This window comes from Phyllopteryx taeniolatus, chromosome 21, assembly GCF_024500385.1.
Source record: "Phyllopteryx taeniolatus isolate TA_2022b chromosome 21, UOR_Ptae_1.2, whole genome shotgun sequence".
NCBI lineage: Eukaryota > Metazoa > Chordata > Actinopteri > Syngnathiformes > Syngnathidae > Phyllopteryx > Phyllopteryx taeniolatus.
In genome coordinates this window covers 3,510,837-3,526,759 of record NC_084522.1, presented here as the reverse complement: position 1 = coordinate 3,526,759, position 15,923 = coordinate 3,510,837, and the positions used below count along the sequence as shown (strand labels likewise).

Below are 15,923 nucleotides of genomic sequence, written 5' to 3'. Positions count from 1 at the left end.
GCAGATTATTTTGGGCTATTTTGCATATTTTGATCTCATTTGGCCTTTAAAAGTCGTTCTTGTCGAGGATGTGCGTTTCCGCTGACGTTTCTTTCTTCATCCGTCGTGTTGACGTAGCGAAACGGGCCCGGAGGCCTCAAGTGTTACTCGGCGCAAATCAGGGCACAAACAAAGCAATTAATTAGCTGTGAGCTCAGCTGATGATGTCACATTTCAGCAGCGAAACAGGATTGCGGGTGTGTCACGAGGGCAGGCGAGACCAAGCAGGCGACAACACACACACACACGTTCTGACACTCGCACGGAAGCTATCCTGATGTGCCAACATGAACGCAGGGGCCCGCGGACGCCATGACTTTGACACCTGAGAGGACGCGGACCAGTCACCAAGGTAAAAAGCGGCGAGCGCTGCCTTGTTGTTAAACGGGAATACGTCAACGTGGCTGCAGAGAATCACAGCAAACAGGCTAAGAACCGTTGTGGCTTTTATTATTGGCTCAGACAACGCACGTGTATCTCGATACATTTGAATACGCTACAAAAGTTGGTTCTTTTTTTTTTTTTTTAAATGTTTTTTAAAAGTCAAATGTGTATAATGCAGTGAATATAGGACAGTATAATGTCAGTGTGTGTGTGAGACACACACATGGTATGTTGTTGTGCAAGCAGGGCTGAAAGAATATGGAGGCAAACTGGTTCTGATGCATTCACAGTGTGTGTGTGTGTGTGTGTGTAGGGAGACTGTACTAATCCACAATTCATACCAACACGTTCATGTTTGAGCAACGAAGTGATTTGAAAGCTACAGTAGGGTAAGCTTCGTGCAGGGCCATTACTAGTCATAATATCACGAGATTTTAGTAGTTAAAAAAATATATATATATTATGAGAAGAAAGTTACATGTGAATATTGGAACAGAACTATCTGATAGTGTGTAATGACTAAATTGTACCATTGTAATAACAATGTAGTAACATTGTAATACCGTATTAACTGCAATGTGTGTGTGTTCCATTCCAGAATGGCAACCAACACCACAACAACAACAACAAATAGGACGTGCGCACCGACTGACAACTTATGCAGTAAGAACTCTTTACGGCCTCATCTCCACTTTCCTTCATTTTGACCTTTTACCTCCACGGTGTCGCAAAAGCTGAAACACAAAGCGACATTTCCGACACGCCCCCTGATGGCCGGCTCAATGGGATGACCAAAAACGCAGAATGACTCAGTACATGTGGGACATTTATACATAGTAGGGCTGGGCGGTATCGAGAAGAAAAAAAAAATAATGAAATGAATAAATAAATATGTCCACAAAAATCCCATTTCCAATGCTAAGTGATTTTTCCCCACTTATGGACAAAGCAAACCCGTTTCCCCCATTCTGGGATTTCCTGTTGCTGTCCTGATACCAAACAAGTTTAGAAGCAAATTCTTCCAGAGAAATCCTATTTCAAGCGATTCTTTTCTCCTAAAAGAATCCGATTTGAATTTTAAGTGATTTTTTTTCACCAAAATCTGATTTCTGATTTTAATCAAGGTTTGTTTTTAATCTTTTTTTTTCCACAAAAATAATTCTATGGAAAAATCACATTTTTATTTTTTAAAATCTGATTTTCGATTTTTTTGCTCCCCATGAAAATCTATTTTTGCTTTTAATCAAATTTTTTTTTTTAAACAGAAAAATTAGATGTGATTTTTTTCCCCCTGGAAAAATGACATTTCAAGCCATTTTTTCCCAACAAAAATCTGATTCCTGATTTTAATTGGGGGTTTTTGCCCATAATCTGATTTCAGAATTTGATTGATAATGTTCACAAACATCAGATTAGTTTCTTTTCTCCCCCCCCCCCCCCCCCCCCCCCCCCCGGAAAAATCAGATTTCAAGTGTTCCCCATAAACATTCAATTTCTGATTTTATTGGAGTTCTGTCCACCCACATAATCCGATTGCTGATTTTAATTGATTTATTTTTCGCAAAACCAGTAAGGCAAAAAAATAAAATAAATAAATAAATAACTAAATGCAATTTCAAATGTTTTTTTTTAAAGTGATTTTGTTTTAATATAAAGAAAATGTTCCCCCTTTGCTTATACTCATCCATCCATCACTGCATTCTGAATTTTCCTCCCTGTCTTCCCACAGTCGTGGTGACGTATCAGCAGGCTGTGATCATCATCCCGGTGTTTCTCCTCCTTATGACCGTGCTCAGCATCGTGATCATGTTGGTTTTGGTCTACCTGCACCGCAAGCGCGTCAGACGTGCCGCCGACGCAGCGCCGGCACGCTTCGGCCGCTCACGGCACAGGCGAACGCGCCACCTGCAGGGCATTGATGGTAAATGCACATCACATAGCATCACCAGCCGTAGCCATATGGAGACAATGTAAACAATTGTTTTAGCCCTTCCAAATGAGCCAAATGTTTATGGCAATTTTATACAGCGCAGCAACACTTACGAACGGAGCACACAATACATGCTCCAATGTATTCCTGTCTCTCTCCAGCGCCCCCTGGCATCGACCCGCTGGAACACGAGGAGGTGCCCATGGCCGTACACAAGAGGGCAACCGGCGTAGCAGTACCGCGGGTGACCACGGAGGGGCGTCTCGGCTCTTTCGGGCAGGTGGCCACGCTGCCGCGGACGCTGTCGTTCGCGACCGACGAGAGCGTCGTCCTCTACCGGGCCCGCGTGGACCACAAGGACGTCGTACTGAGGGTGCTCAAAGGTGGGTTGCGGTCCACTAGGACCGCAGAGTCCACGCGGGAGGGTCGGCCGCCGGCCAGTCCCGAGTTTTGTCTATATGTGCCCGGACGTTTACTGCATGTGGGCAGTATTTCGTTTGTCTGTATGTTCCCTGACATTTTTTTGCAAAACATTATTTCATAACATATACTTTATTTGAACATATTTTGTATTTGAATATTTTTAGGCAAGACATTTTTATTAGCCTTGTACAGCTCACAGTTTAAGATTCCGAAAATCAACTCGATCATAAAATTTCAGTACTTTGTATTTCCTAAATAATGGGTTAGAGGAATCACTGTAGCGACTATTGTTAAACATTTTTAAAGCTCTTTTCTGTAAAATTATAAGTTGTAAATAAGTTTAGCACGTTGATCCCCGGGTGTCTACACAGCAGGTCAAATATGGAACGATCATTACGTTATATCATGTTAACAATGCATATTTGTTTAATGCTATCTTCAATGTTATTACAAGCGTTTCCAAGACAACGTTGTCACCTGACCTCCTCGTCCGCAGACTCGGCCAGTCGCGAGGAGCGGCATCGCTTCCTGGGTTTCGCCTCGTTCGTGTCGGGGTTGGGGCCGCACCCGTTCCTCCCGGCCGTGCTGGGCTCGGTGACCACGCCGCCGCCCACCGCGGTGATGGTCGTGGAGGAGTTGCGACACGGAGACTTGCTGGGCTTCCTGTGGAGATGCAGACGCACGGTCAGCACTTCGTTCATCAAGTCATTCAACCGTGAACCTCGTAACGAGATCTAGCGACACCCAACACGAGGAGAACAATATCTCACCAAGTCCAGTTGCTCCCGTTCCGTTTTTTTCTTTTTAACACATTCACTGCCATTGACGGCTTTAGAAGTCAAATATCCATGTTAACTGGGAAGGCTGGCAGCGAACGAGTTAACTGCAAATCACAGGATTTTTGATAATGGAAATGCTCACCGGGCCAGATGTGACCAAGCTAATCAACATGAAAATTATTATTATTTTTTTTTTTATATGCATGCAGGATGCATCTCCTTACAAGATGACAGAGAAGCGGCTCTTCACCATGGCAACACAAGTGTCCTCGGCTCTGGTTGGTTCCCATTTGACTAAAATGTTGACAAACGTTTGAGCAGCTTTTCAGGACAACCAGATAACAGTCACAAGTTTCTTGTCAAAGAACGCACAGTGTTTGCTCGTTACGTAATCATTATCAGAACATATGGACTAAATAATAAAAGATCTATAAAGTCCTCATCAAGACATTTAATTTAACATATGATGGGTTTTTTTCACGTCAGTATTTTGGTTTTAAAAAGGTCGTAACGTTACGGTAAGTCTTAGTTGAGGTAGTTTCTTGCTGATTCATTCATTCGAGCTAAAAAGTCTTTTTTTTATGTTTTAATCTTAGAAGATTAAAGCTATATTTTCTTTTTCAATAAATGTCTAAATATTTGGGGAATGAAAATATTTTTTTCAAGATGAAAATTTGATATTTTTGCGAGAAATGAATTGCAATTATAGGACAACAGTCAGATTTCATAAAAAAAATCATAAACATAAAAGAGTCTCATTAATACAAAGTGATTTTCTTCGAGAAAAGATGTTAGTTGACGTAGTTTCTTACAAAGATTATTGACATTATATTTTCAACACAAAAAGTTGTATTTGTACGAGAATAAGTCGTATTTATTCAAACTAAAAATTTGTGGGGTTGGATTCAAGAAAAGTCCAAATATTACAAGAATAAAATCTTTTTTTTCCCAACATGCAAAAAAAAAGTTACGAGAATAAAGGTATTTTAAATGCCACATTTTTCAAGAAGAATGCGTAGTATGACCAAAATTTAAAAAAAAATTCAAGATAAATTTGTTTCAAGAAATAAATCAATGTTATGGAAATAAAGTCAGAATATTTTGCTGGGGATTGATGCAGTTTATTACAATTAGATTTTTTTTTTTAACTTTTTTCCTCCCCAAGACAAAAAGTTGTAATCTTACAGGAATAAGTTGTATTTATTCAAGCTGAAAAATATTTTTGTTTGTTTTTGTTTTTTTTAGTTTTAAACTTGGGGGAATAAACTTGTATTGTTTCAGGAAACGTCTAAATATTACAAGAATTAAAATTGTAAAAGTTTTTTTTTTTTAAAAAGGACATTGTAATGTTACAATAATACATTTGTTGGGGTTTTTTCAGAGATAAAAATAATAATAAAGTCAGATTTGAAGTGTTTGAAAACAATAATTTGCATGCATGAACATCCCTCAGGAGTACCTGCACAGCCGCCAGTGCGTTCACTGCAACGTGGGTGCTCGCAGCGTCCTGGTGGGCGCCGACCTGACGACCAAGCTATGGGGTCTGGGCGCCGCTTACCGCCGCCAGACCCGGGCCGCAAACGCCGCGGACGCCACCGAGCTGAAGAAGTGGCAGGCGCCCGAAGTGCTCGCCCGGAGAGATTTCAGCCCGAGCAGCGACGTGTGAGTGACGAACTTCGCCTGAAACAATGAAACTTGCTCCCCTCCCCAACCCTAAAAAAATATATATATTTGAAAAAAATTCATTGACATCAATGCGCCTTCCGCAGATGGTCCTTTGGGCTCCTGCTCTACGAGATGATCACGTTAGGTAAGAAAACATTCAAACAGGAAAGGAGTCATTGTTTTGCCAAAGCAAAACGTTGTCAACCTGAGTAGATGAATTAATGAAGTCATGTTTCGTTGAGAACAAAAGTCAATGAAGTTGTATATATTATCAGAATTAAATCTTATTTTGTCCAAAATGATCAGGTTTCAAGAAGAAAGGCAGTATTGTTGTGTTTCAAGAGAAAAATGTTCATATTATATATATATATATATTTTTTTTAAGTCAAACGTCTTTGAAAATGGTTTTCCCTAGATGACAAAACACTAGACGACAATAAAATACAATTTTGGGAGATAAAAGGTCTTATTTTTTAACAGTTGTGATATTACGAGAATTCAGTCATAATTTTAGGTAAAAAGTCTTAATTTGAAAAAAATATGTTTTTACATTTCAAGAATAAAAATATTTTTCCAAGGAAGGTCTACATATTACAAGAATTAAATTATATTTTGGGAGGAAAAAAATAGTTTTTGGGTATAATTTAATTTTTTTCCCAATAATTGTTTTTTTATATATTATGAAAATAAAGTCAAAATGTTTTGGGAATAAAATTGTATTCTTTCCAAGATAGTGTTGGATTTTCTTTAGGAGAAAAAGATATAATATGAGAATAACAATTTTCTCTCTCAAAATAGAACATCTTGCTTTTTCCCAAACATTTTTTAAAGCTCAATATAAGGAAAAGTTATTTTTTCGAGGTGTAAAACGTATTTTTGGAGTAAAATGTGTAATATTAGATGAAAATGTTTTTTCCCCAGCTAAAAAGTCATATTTTAAATTATTTTTTTTTTTAAATGCACAAAATTACTTTAGGAGGGAAAAGAAATGCAATATTACAAGACGAGAATTAAGTTAAATTTTTTGAGGGGGAAAAAAAAAAAGCATATTATGAGAATAGTCTTTTTCTTTTAAAAAAAAATTAAGCTGTAATATAATATTCCATTTATTATGTTACTATAGCCAGTCATACAGTAGATGGTGTAAAGTATTGTTACGTACATGCAGGTGAGCCCCCGTTCGCCCAGGTGCGGTCAACCGATCTCCTGCAGCACCTCCAGAGAGGAAATTACCTGCGACGTCCGCCCGGCTGCTCCAACAGACTGTGAGTACAGCTAACGTGCTAACATGCTAATACGCGGAATCCTAACCGCGGTGCGCTCGTCCCGCAGCTTCGTGCTCCCAGTGGAGCCCCCCGGAGAGAAATATATCACAATTTTTACTGAAATAAAGACTTTTTTTTGTTTGTTTTTTTTCTCCACATCATAATTTTATGATGACGTATTCATTTTTAGACATAAAACCTCTTAATTGATGTAGTTTCTTGCGGTTACGTTTGTGACCTTTTTAGCATTTTTTCAGACAAAAGTTTTAAATTGACTGGAATAAGTCGGATTTATTCAAACTAAACAGTATATATTTTTTAAATGCTTTAATTTTATGAGAATAAAAGTTTTTTTGTTTGTTTTTTTTTCCCACGCTAACGTGCTCGTACGATGGGCCCGCAGCTTCGCCGTCATGTCTTCGTGCTGCCAGTGGAGCCCCCGGCGGCGCGTCACTGCGGCAACGCTGGCGGAGAAGCTCCGAGCGGGAGAGATGACGGCCGACGGGCGGACGCTCGTGCGCGCCGCCGGACCGCTGGACACTGAGAAGTACCTGCGGGAGGCGGGCTACGGCGAGGCCTACAACTACGCCGCGCTTTGATCGGACGACACGGAGCACCTTCGACGAGACACTTTGCTGCTAAACGGAGAAAAACTGATAGCATTTGTATTTGTATATTTTGGTACTGTAAATACAATTACAATGTCGATTACTATATTATAGGAGAGCTTTTCAAAATGGCGTATGAGAGCGTTTCATATCATCCTGAATGACGTCTCTGCCAGCCCCTCATACAGGTTTTCCCCTCAAGAGAAGACCAGAGTTTCAATATAAATACATAAATATTACACACACACAGACACACGCACGCACACACAATACGCACAAGTCACGAGTTTCACAGTTTCACTTCGTTCTCCATCAGGGACATCAGCACGAGGCGGAACTGCTGCTTTAAATGCAAGATGCTGGGGAAAAAAAAGTTTGGCCTGGAGATCCAAACGTCCCCTCGCAAGTACGAGCAAAAAAAATGTAATTTTTTTTTTTTTTTTTTTTTTCAAACCTGTGGCCTGTCGTTAGGCTGAAATGAAGCCTTGAAGAAGGTCTCCGTGGTCCGCTTCTGAAGAAACAAAAGGGTCCAATGTCCAAAGTCAATGCGGTCCGGTCCAAAAAAGACCCAAAGATGTCACTCATGGAGATGATTAAAGACGCTTTTTAAAAAATAAAGAAAGAAAATAGTTGTAGAGAGAAGAAGATCACAACTGCCTGCTGGCGTGGTCGCCACTTCCAAAGAGGGAAAAAAAAAACTGAACCAAAACTCCATCATCGGGTTTGTGGAAGACATTTTCTTACAGGTACACTATTGCCTTGAAATACAACTGACTCAGGTTATGAGTTTTTTTTTTTGGAGATATGAGCCACAGCAGTCCATTGGGAGACACTTCTTGATGTGTCTTCATGTCTGTATTCTGCCATATTTTAAAAACCACAGACAGTCGGATATCGTGTTCATCGAGACGTCTCCACTCCCCTCAGCTCATCAGTACGGTACTAATATTAGTTGTTCTCCGCGGAGGATAAATAATACGTGACTGCGAGCGCGACGGCTCGCATCTTGAAAAACTCGAAAGTCGGGTCACTCGTATCTCAAGGCACCACTGTACTTAACGACACATTCGAACTGCGCTACGAAACGGCAAACTCACAACACAGCGGAGAGCGAGCGATCCCGACACAGCTTTCGAGTTTCTCACGAGAGTTCTGCTACGTTTGTCACAAAGGTGGGAAAAAGAAAAAAATAGTTCACATTTGCGGACGTCTGAACAGGACGAGTCCAGGACGAGTCCAGCACGAGTCCAGGCCTCATCGGAACAGGAGAGCAGACAAAGTCAGAAGGCCGGAGGTACCTGGGCTAGCGGATCAGTCCTTCAGGTTGCTGATGTGCGCGCAGATCTTGAGGGCGGGGCCCAGCTTGATGTTCATGGCCGACACCAGGTGGTCCTCCTTCAGCAGCATCAGCGCCTGTCCGTCGATCTCCTGCGACAAGAAGAGCGCCGCCAGATCCTCGCAGCCTGAAACGCAACATGCCGGGTGAGAAACAGGAGCCCTCTTTCACAGAGAAGTTTCCGGAACACCGAGGCATCCGTCTTGTGTCTTCGGATAATGACGTCGGCGCCGCTTTAAAGGCTTCCCACCTTGTAGCGAGCAAATAAACTGCGACACTTGGTCCACACTCCAATGTGCGGGGCTCGAAGGCGCGGCGGACATCTGCTTGGCGGGCGGCGGCGGCGGCGGCGGCGACGGCGGGGGCCGGCGGTGGCCGGAAGCCGAGGAGGACGCGGGCGAGAGAGACACGGCGTCGGCGTCCTCGCCGCTCCACTCGCTGTCCGAGCGGCTGGACTCGGAGAGGTGCTGCGGTGCGCGCATTAACAGAAGCGTTCAGAATGCTTGAAACGTGACGAAAACTTGAGATTGTGTTCAAAAATCTGTTGCTTAAAGGGTTAAAACGGCACAACGCCGATGCTCTTCAATAGCCCGTCTATGGCATTACGCATTGTTTGCTAGCATTTGTTAGCTTTGTCTCACAGCGGTGATAATACAATAGCAGAGAGAGGGGAATCCTGGAGCTCCTCCCCTCACTTCAATGCAGTTCTTGGACCCAAAGATGTTTTTGAACAAAAAAACAGAGGTCAAGTTCTGTTCTGTTAGTAAATTCAGGATTGGGCAAATTTGCGAAGACTGAATCTGAAATTTTTGTATCAACTTATCTGTTGAAATGTAAATAAATCTCACGTCGCATCATCTTTTCAGCGGATACGTCACGCATTCAAACTACAGCGGTGAAAAAGAAGGCTAAAATCATCCTTCGCTCCCGTCCCACCTTGAGCGAAAGCGACTGGCCCGCGATCTTGGCGCTAGCGATTTCCGAGCTGGTCCGGCGCGGCACCTTCCTCCTCCTCCTCGTCCTCTGGGCCACGTCGCATTCCTCCTCCGAGTTGGAGAGGTGACTTCGATGCTCCCAAGATGGCCGCCTGCCAAAGGTGAGCTTGTGCCTTGCGGAACCACAACATACGACGTCAGAGGCAAAGACCGAGTGGGCCGGGATTCCTGGCCTCCTCTAATTGCCGGTCATGAATAAGCCGAAGTACGCCTCAGTGCAGTTCAGTTGTATTGACCTTTTAAGTCCAATACAGTTGCATTAAGAACTGTTTGCTTGTACTTCTATTAAATCATATTTAAGGAGAGTTTTTTTTTATATTTGGTACATGCTTTTTTGTTTTGTTTTCCAGTCTTGGCATAAACTGTTTACAAACATGCAGACAATAAATGGACAAAGTGTGACAGCTGCACGCTTGCTTCGTACCTCTTTGCACACAAGGTGGAGCAGAACCTTTTGGTTCCTGGAAACCGGCTGGCGGGGGCCAACTTCTCGCAGCACTCGCACTTCAGCACTGCGGGGGGGGGGGGGGGGGGGGAAGACCGTGAAGAAATTCATTTGAAAATTCTTCACTCAAGATGTCGCGCACACTCGTTCATCTCCAAATTAGTGAATGCGCACAGATTCTCCTTGTTTTCATGTGTTTTTGTACGTCAATAATTCGACATTGGCAGATTGGGGTGGGGCGAACATTTCCTCTGGTATTCGCTAAAAAACACACCTGTTTTCTTTTTCCGTGCTCAGGACAAAGCAATAAACTAATCACTTCGGTGTCGTCTTGTGAATTGAGGAGCTTCATTTACGCAACAGTAGGGCTTTGTCATCATTTTGTGGCATGTTGGTGCCAAGGAAGTATGTTTGTAATGAGTTTCATTTTGACAAATAATTGCAAATCATGATATTACAAAAAAAGTTTGTCTCTGACTTGTTGCCGTGGCTACAGAGGAAGCGAAGTCCTCCCCGGTCGAGTCTTTGATTTGCCCGCATACCTGTCAGTCAAAGGTGAGGGGCAAAGTGGCGTTTTAAAAGGGTTTCAGTCAGGAACTTTGACGCCAACGCATCCCGCCGGGAACTCACCGGAAAAGGCCGGGCGCCTTCCTGGATGACGAAGCCCTCGATGACATGCGTCAGGATGTGCGGCTTCACCACCGCTTGGGGGGGAGGAGCCCTCTCACCCGCACCGCAGACGCCACGGGACGGCGACGGTGAGGCCAAAGGGGGGGCGGAAACTGCTGGAAAGGGAAGAGGAGGAGTCAAAGTGGATTTCTTCTGATGGACTTTGGGCGGTGGCTACCTGCGTCCAAGTTGGCCAGAGTTGAGGCGTCATCTCGTAACGGCGGCGGCCGTCGGACTTCGGGGACGAAGTCGTCGCCGGACTCCAGCTTGCGCTTCAGCGCCGCATCCTTGCTCTATAAAAATGTCAAATTGTGTTTGATTGACAGATGTCTTGGATTGATTGACAGCCCGTCATGTGTCTGCTGTGTTGAATGAAGGAGCTCCTCACCTGACTTCCTGTGGCGTCGCCGTTAGCGGGCGTATCCACTGCCCCTCTTTGCGCCTCTTGCACCAGGGGCAGCGGGGCACGAGGCAGCGCGGAGGCGGGCACCAGGGTTCCATTCTGACTTGGACCGTGGCACGGATGAACCTGCGAGGTCGAGGCGGGCGGCGCTCGCCCCGGGACGGCGCCCTCCCCGGAAGCGACGGAGGCCACCACCGTGAGCCGGCTGGACGAGCTGGTGAAGACGGCCGCCCCCTCCTGACTGCAGCCCCCCCTGGGTAAGGCTAATCCCAGCGCGCTCTGCCGGGCGCCCACAATCTGAACGGGGACGTGGGGTGTCCGCGGGGGGCGGTCGGCTGGCGGCGGGGCGGGCATGATGGGCGGGGGTTTTTTGGGAGTGAGCCGGAGGGGCAGGCGGAGCCCCTGCAGGGTTTTGGGCTGGATGGGGACCGGCCCGTTGGCGTGGGCCACCTTGTCACCCCCCGGCGCGCTCTTCTGCAGAGGCTGAACCACCAAGGTCTGCGCGGCAGCCGCCGCCGGCTCGACGCCGGCCGTGCCCAGCGGGTACGCACGGGCCTGCGAGGCGGCGGCGGATGTCAAGACCAACGAGTGTGCGCCAGCGGGCGCCGCCGTCCCCGTGGTGAGGGTACGAGTTCCGTGAAGCAGAAGCTGCGGGAACGGAATGGAGGAGGTGGAACCGGAGGAGGGGGGGGAGGGGTGGGCTTTAAAGTAGGTGGGGATCTTGATGGGGGACGGCTGCGGCTGGGTGGACTTTTTGGGGGACGCGACCAGTGAGGAGGACGCTGGACATGGAGAAAAATTTGGCAGACCCAAAAACAACATAATGTAGGTCACGTTTAAGCCGATGATTGGAAATGTTTACTCTTTACATGTTTAGGATACACTAAGTAAGAACCAAACCAACAACAGACGGTTCAAGTCAAGAGAGAGAAGGGTCTAGTCCTGAGAGAAACGTTTTGTCCTGAGAGAAGGTACAAACCACCAGAGAAGGTTCTAGTCTCAGAGAAGGTTGTAGTCCCGAGAGATTGTACTAGTGCCAAGAGAATGGTCTAGCCCCAAGTTTCCCAAGGTTCTCGTCCCAAGAGAAGGTTTTAGTCCAGTGAAGGTTCTAGCCACAACAGATGGTTCTACAGCTGTCCCAAGATTAAGCTCTAGTCTTGAGAGAAATGTACTCGTCCCAAGTAAACGGTCTACATCAAGTGAAGGTTCTAGTACCGAAAGAAGGTTCTCATCGCAAGGGAAGGTATAAATCCCGAGGAGGTTCTAGTACCGAGACAAGTTTCTAATCCAGAGAAAAGATTCTTGTCACGAGAGAAGATTCAAGTCCCAAGATGTGGGTTTCGCCCCACCAGTACCATCGACGTGTGATTAAGCTCGCAAGCGTCGATGCATGTGTTATCTCAATGTACTGCATATTAAGTGACTTCCTGTTTTTGCTCACCTGCGTCACTCTTTTCGAGCACCTCCGTCTTGACACCTTTCGGACAGGACGTGCCCCTCACTGTCAAATTCTGTGCCGGGAGAAGACGTGCGGTGCACACAGGACACACCAGAGCCTCGATCAGACTCCAGGCGAATCCGTTTTATACAAAAAACGGGCTTTGGGTCCGGCCCATAACAGCGGACGGCATCACTGACCAGCTCGCCGTCCGTTTGGCTGCCGGAGGACATCGTAGCCGCTACTTCTTCTTTGGGTGGACGAGCGACGGTCGCCACGGAGGCGGTCGCTACGGACGCGCTCGTCACGGTGGCGGTCGTCGGCGCTCGGCCTGGCATAAAGATGAGCTGCGAGGAGATGGGTGCTCTCAGGGAACGGTTGACCTGCGGGAAGGTGAAGTCGGAGGGTTCAGACAAAATCAAGAGCGCGTCGCCCTTCGGGTCAGTAGACTTTAGTTTCTCCAGACCGGGTAAACCGGACAGCTTTAGTGTGGATGAGGAAATTGTGAAGGGAAGCATCAAACCCACCCTGAGAAACATCTGACCGCGACCCCCCGCCCCGCCGCTCAGCAGCAGCGACTGGCTGATGGTTGACGCGGTCGCCGCGGTGACGGGCCGACTGCCGGCCGCGGAGGCTGAGTCTGACGTCGCGCCGGCCTGAAACAACAAGAATGGCGACCGGTCACGCGGATCCAACTTGTGACAGTTTTGCCGGTAACACCGGATTGCCAGATCGATTCCCCCCTGCCGCGCTATTAGGATTTCCACATAGTATCTAGGCAGGACACGCCCCGCTGCAACATGATTGGCTCCTGCGCCACGGGAAGGGCGGGCTACGCGCATGTAACGAGATGAGCAAGTTACACTTCCTGTCAAGTCCACTGTATCGCCAACATCTTTATAGTGGGCCATTCATGCATTTTATTGTTTATAGTGTTACGGACCAAGCTTTGCAGAGAATGAAAATTCCCTATAAATGCCACAAGGCGGCGGCAAAGGAACACCTAGCTAAGCTCCTCAATTCACTTTGACATAGTTCTTTGGCAACAAGATGCCACGAGATGGCAGCAAAGCACTACTTTTGACTAAATGAAGCTCCTCAATTCACTTCAACATAGTTCGTTGGCACCGAGATGCCATTCAGATAACAGCAAAGCAATACCCTTGTTGAAATGAAGCTCCACAATTCACTTCAACACAGTTCCTTGGCACCAAGTTTCCACAAGATGGCAGCAAAGCACTACTTTTGTCTAAATAAAGCTCCTCAATTTATTTCAACATAGTTCCTTGGCACCAAGATGCCACTAGATAGCACCCAAGTAACACATTTCTTGTTCTGTCTTCAGCTAAGATTAGATTTCATTGTCCTTTGCTTTTTCTTCAAGTGAAGGTGGAAAACATTTGATGAACAAAAGAAATTGGATTTTTTTTTTTTTTTTTTTTTTTTTGAAATTGGATTTTATTTTAGGGGCCATACTATAGCAAGTTGGCCAAAACTAATAAACTAATATAACTTTATGAGCTTTGATGTTTTATAACCTCCGCCAAGGAGGTTAGATTTCTATTTCCGTTTGTTTGTTAAAGGAAATCCTCTTTTTTTTTTTTTTGGTACCATTACGAACATTTCCAAGTAAACAAAACATCAATGCTAATGACAAAATTCCGACTTATTGGGCCTTGGTGGAGGTCTGCCCTCTACCTTCTAGTACTCGTCTCTCACACACACACACACACACACACACACACACACACACACACACACACACACACACACACACACACGTGCATGCACGCACACACATACACACGCATACGCACCTTGACCTGCTGCACGGCGGCCAGGTTGCGCAGCTGCGTTTTGTTGATGTGCTGCTGCAACATCAGCTGCTGGAAGTACTGAGCGGCGTGCGGCTGCTTCTGCAGCGCCTGCAGGGCCTGACGAGGGAGACGAGGAAGAGGATGCCGCCAAGTCCACCACAGGGCACAGATTAACAAACAACGCGTGCGGTCCGATATCAACTCGTCAAAGTGACTAAAACCCAAATTAGAACATTTCAAATCCTCGACATAAAATGCATTGTGGGCCACACACACACACACACACACACACACACACACACACACACCTGCACGGCCTGCCTTTCGTACAGCGACATGGAGTTGATTGCCAAGGGGCGGGCACCGGTGCCGGATGCAGCGCTCTCATTGGCCGAGGCCTCCTGCCGCCGCTGTTGCTGCTCGTCGTGTGTCTCCATGGTTACTGAGGACAGACGTGCGTGAATGCAATGATGGACAGACGTCAGTCAAAGGTGGCTTTGGATTGCAAGCTCACACATAGCAACAGAGTACCTGGCCGTGAACTTTGACATTTCAACCGCGAGGGAGGACAGAACCTTCTCTTGGACCTAGAAGAAAATTATTTGGGGGGTACTAGTAGAGAATATACATGGGAATAGTACATTCAGTTGGGACTAGACTGGACTAGACTCTTTTTTTTAGGGGGGTGGTTGGGGGGGGGGGGGGGGGGGGGGGGTGTACGAAAGCCTTCTCCTAGGACCAGCACCTTCACTTTTGACTAGTACATTATTTGGGGAGTAGCACCTTATCTCAAGACTAGACCACTTTATTGGCACTAGTACCTTCACATGGGACTAGACCATTTTGTTGGGACTAGTACTTTTTCTCAGGACAAGAACCTTTATTTAGGACTGGACCATTTTTGGGGGACAACCTTCTCTCAGGACTATAACGTACTCTTGGGACTGGACTTTTTCCTTGGGGCTCCAACCTTGTCTCGGAACTACAACCTGATCTCCTGATCTTTCTAAACCACACTTCATTGAATTGCTGAGTTTACCGACAGATCTGCCACATCCAATATGGCGGCCGGGCTGACGTGTCGCTGTCACGGACCGACCCGCTCACTGAGGCGTCTCGGTACCTGCCCGTCTACAGTTTCCCCCCCTAATGTAATAAAACAAATCCAGCTAACGTTAGCTTGCTAGCTAGTATCGCCGAACCGGCACCGAACCTGCTAGCTTGTTGCTTGCTGGGCGTCCAGCCAGCCGTCCGGCCGGCAAGCACCTTGTCGGCGGCGACTCGTGCCTCTTCCCGACGCCGTTCCTCCGCCGCTCTCCTCCGGCTGCAGCGTGGGTGAAGCGCTCGGGGGCGGACAGTGAACTGTCTTGTCTGTCTGTCTGGGTTCGGTGTCGTCGCTTTTACGTTTCCGGTGGGCTCGCTCCGCTGGACGGACGCGGCGGTAACCCACGGGCGACTGACGTTGGCAGGGCCACGCCCACTTTTCAGCACGAAAAAGCCCGAGCGAACCCGAACGAGCGCCGATCGATCCAGCCAATCGATAGCGCCAATCGATCGACATGTTTCATAGTTCTCTAGCAATGTCAATCAAAACTGAGCATTATTATTCTCAAAGGTACATACATTAATTATAATTTCATTGATACAAATCTCAATTGGATTTGGATCTGATTCACTCATGCATGTGCACCTGGTGTTTATTAATTGAGCAGAAAAATATTTGATCA

The 15,923-nt window shown here is 46.2% G+C and overlaps 2 protein-coding genes and 1 long non-coding RNA gene across 7 annotated transcripts; 2 read left to right on the top strand and 1 right to left on the bottom strand.

Annotated features, from left to right (window-relative positions):
• The first annotated feature begins 226 nt into the window (after positions 1 to 226).
• LOC133470990 (tyrosine-protein kinase STYK1-like) lies at positions 227 to 7,201 on the top strand. Its single transcript, XM_061760047.1, has 10 exons — positions 227 to 391; positions 1,022 to 1,086; positions 2,153 to 2,344; positions 2,515 to 2,736; positions 3,273 to 3,460; positions 3,765 to 3,833; positions 5,009 to 5,217; positions 5,325 to 5,365; positions 6,389 to 6,485; positions 6,889 to 7,201. Exons 2-10 carry the CDS (start codon positions 1,023 to 1,025, stop codon positions 7,082 to 7,084), a joined length of 1,278 nt encoding a protein of 425 aa, XP_061616031.1. The 5' UTR covers positions 227 to 391; position 1,022; the 3' UTR covers positions 7,085 to 7,201.
• A 452-nt stretch (positions 7,202 to 7,653) lies between these two features.
• On the bottom strand, positions 7,654 to 15,747 carry LOC133470986 (polyhomeotic-like protein 1). 5 transcript variants are annotated; one of them, XM_061760033.1, is made up of 15 exons: positions 15,410 to 15,747; positions 14,728 to 14,783; positions 14,505 to 14,638; positions 14,197 to 14,304; positions 12,907 to 13,035; positions 12,580 to 12,762; positions 12,383 to 12,452; positions 10,927 to 11,723; positions 10,717 to 10,831; positions 10,500 to 10,654; positions 10,348 to 10,411; positions 9,849 to 9,936; positions 9,366 to 9,537; positions 8,680 to 8,896; positions 7,654 to 8,556 (listed from the first exon to the last, which is right to left on the bottom strand). In XM_061760033.1, exons 3-15 carry the CDS (start codon positions 14,631 to 14,633, stop codon positions 8,405 to 8,407), a joined length of 2,379 nt encoding a protein of 792 aa, XP_061616017.1. In that variant the 5' UTR covers positions 14,634 to 14,638; positions 14,728 to 14,783; positions 15,410 to 15,747; the 3' UTR covers positions 7,654 to 8,404. The 5 variants fall into 5 exon arrangements, with proteins under 5 accessions (XP_061616017.1, XP_061616015.1, XP_061616012.1 ...); XM_061760031.1 differs by having other exon boundaries at positions 10,500 to 10,651; positions 14,197 to 14,313; positions 15,410 to 15,679; XM_061760028.1 differs by having other exon boundaries at positions 14,197 to 14,313; positions 15,410 to 15,676.
• Positions 8,434 to 9,834, top strand: LOC133470995 (uncharacterized). Its single transcript, XR_009786098.1, has 2 exons — positions 8,434 to 8,575; positions 9,296 to 9,834. It is a non-coding gene; the product is annotated as an uncharacterized LOC133470995 (long non-coding RNA).
• Positions 15,748 to 15,923: the final 176 nt, after the last annotated feature.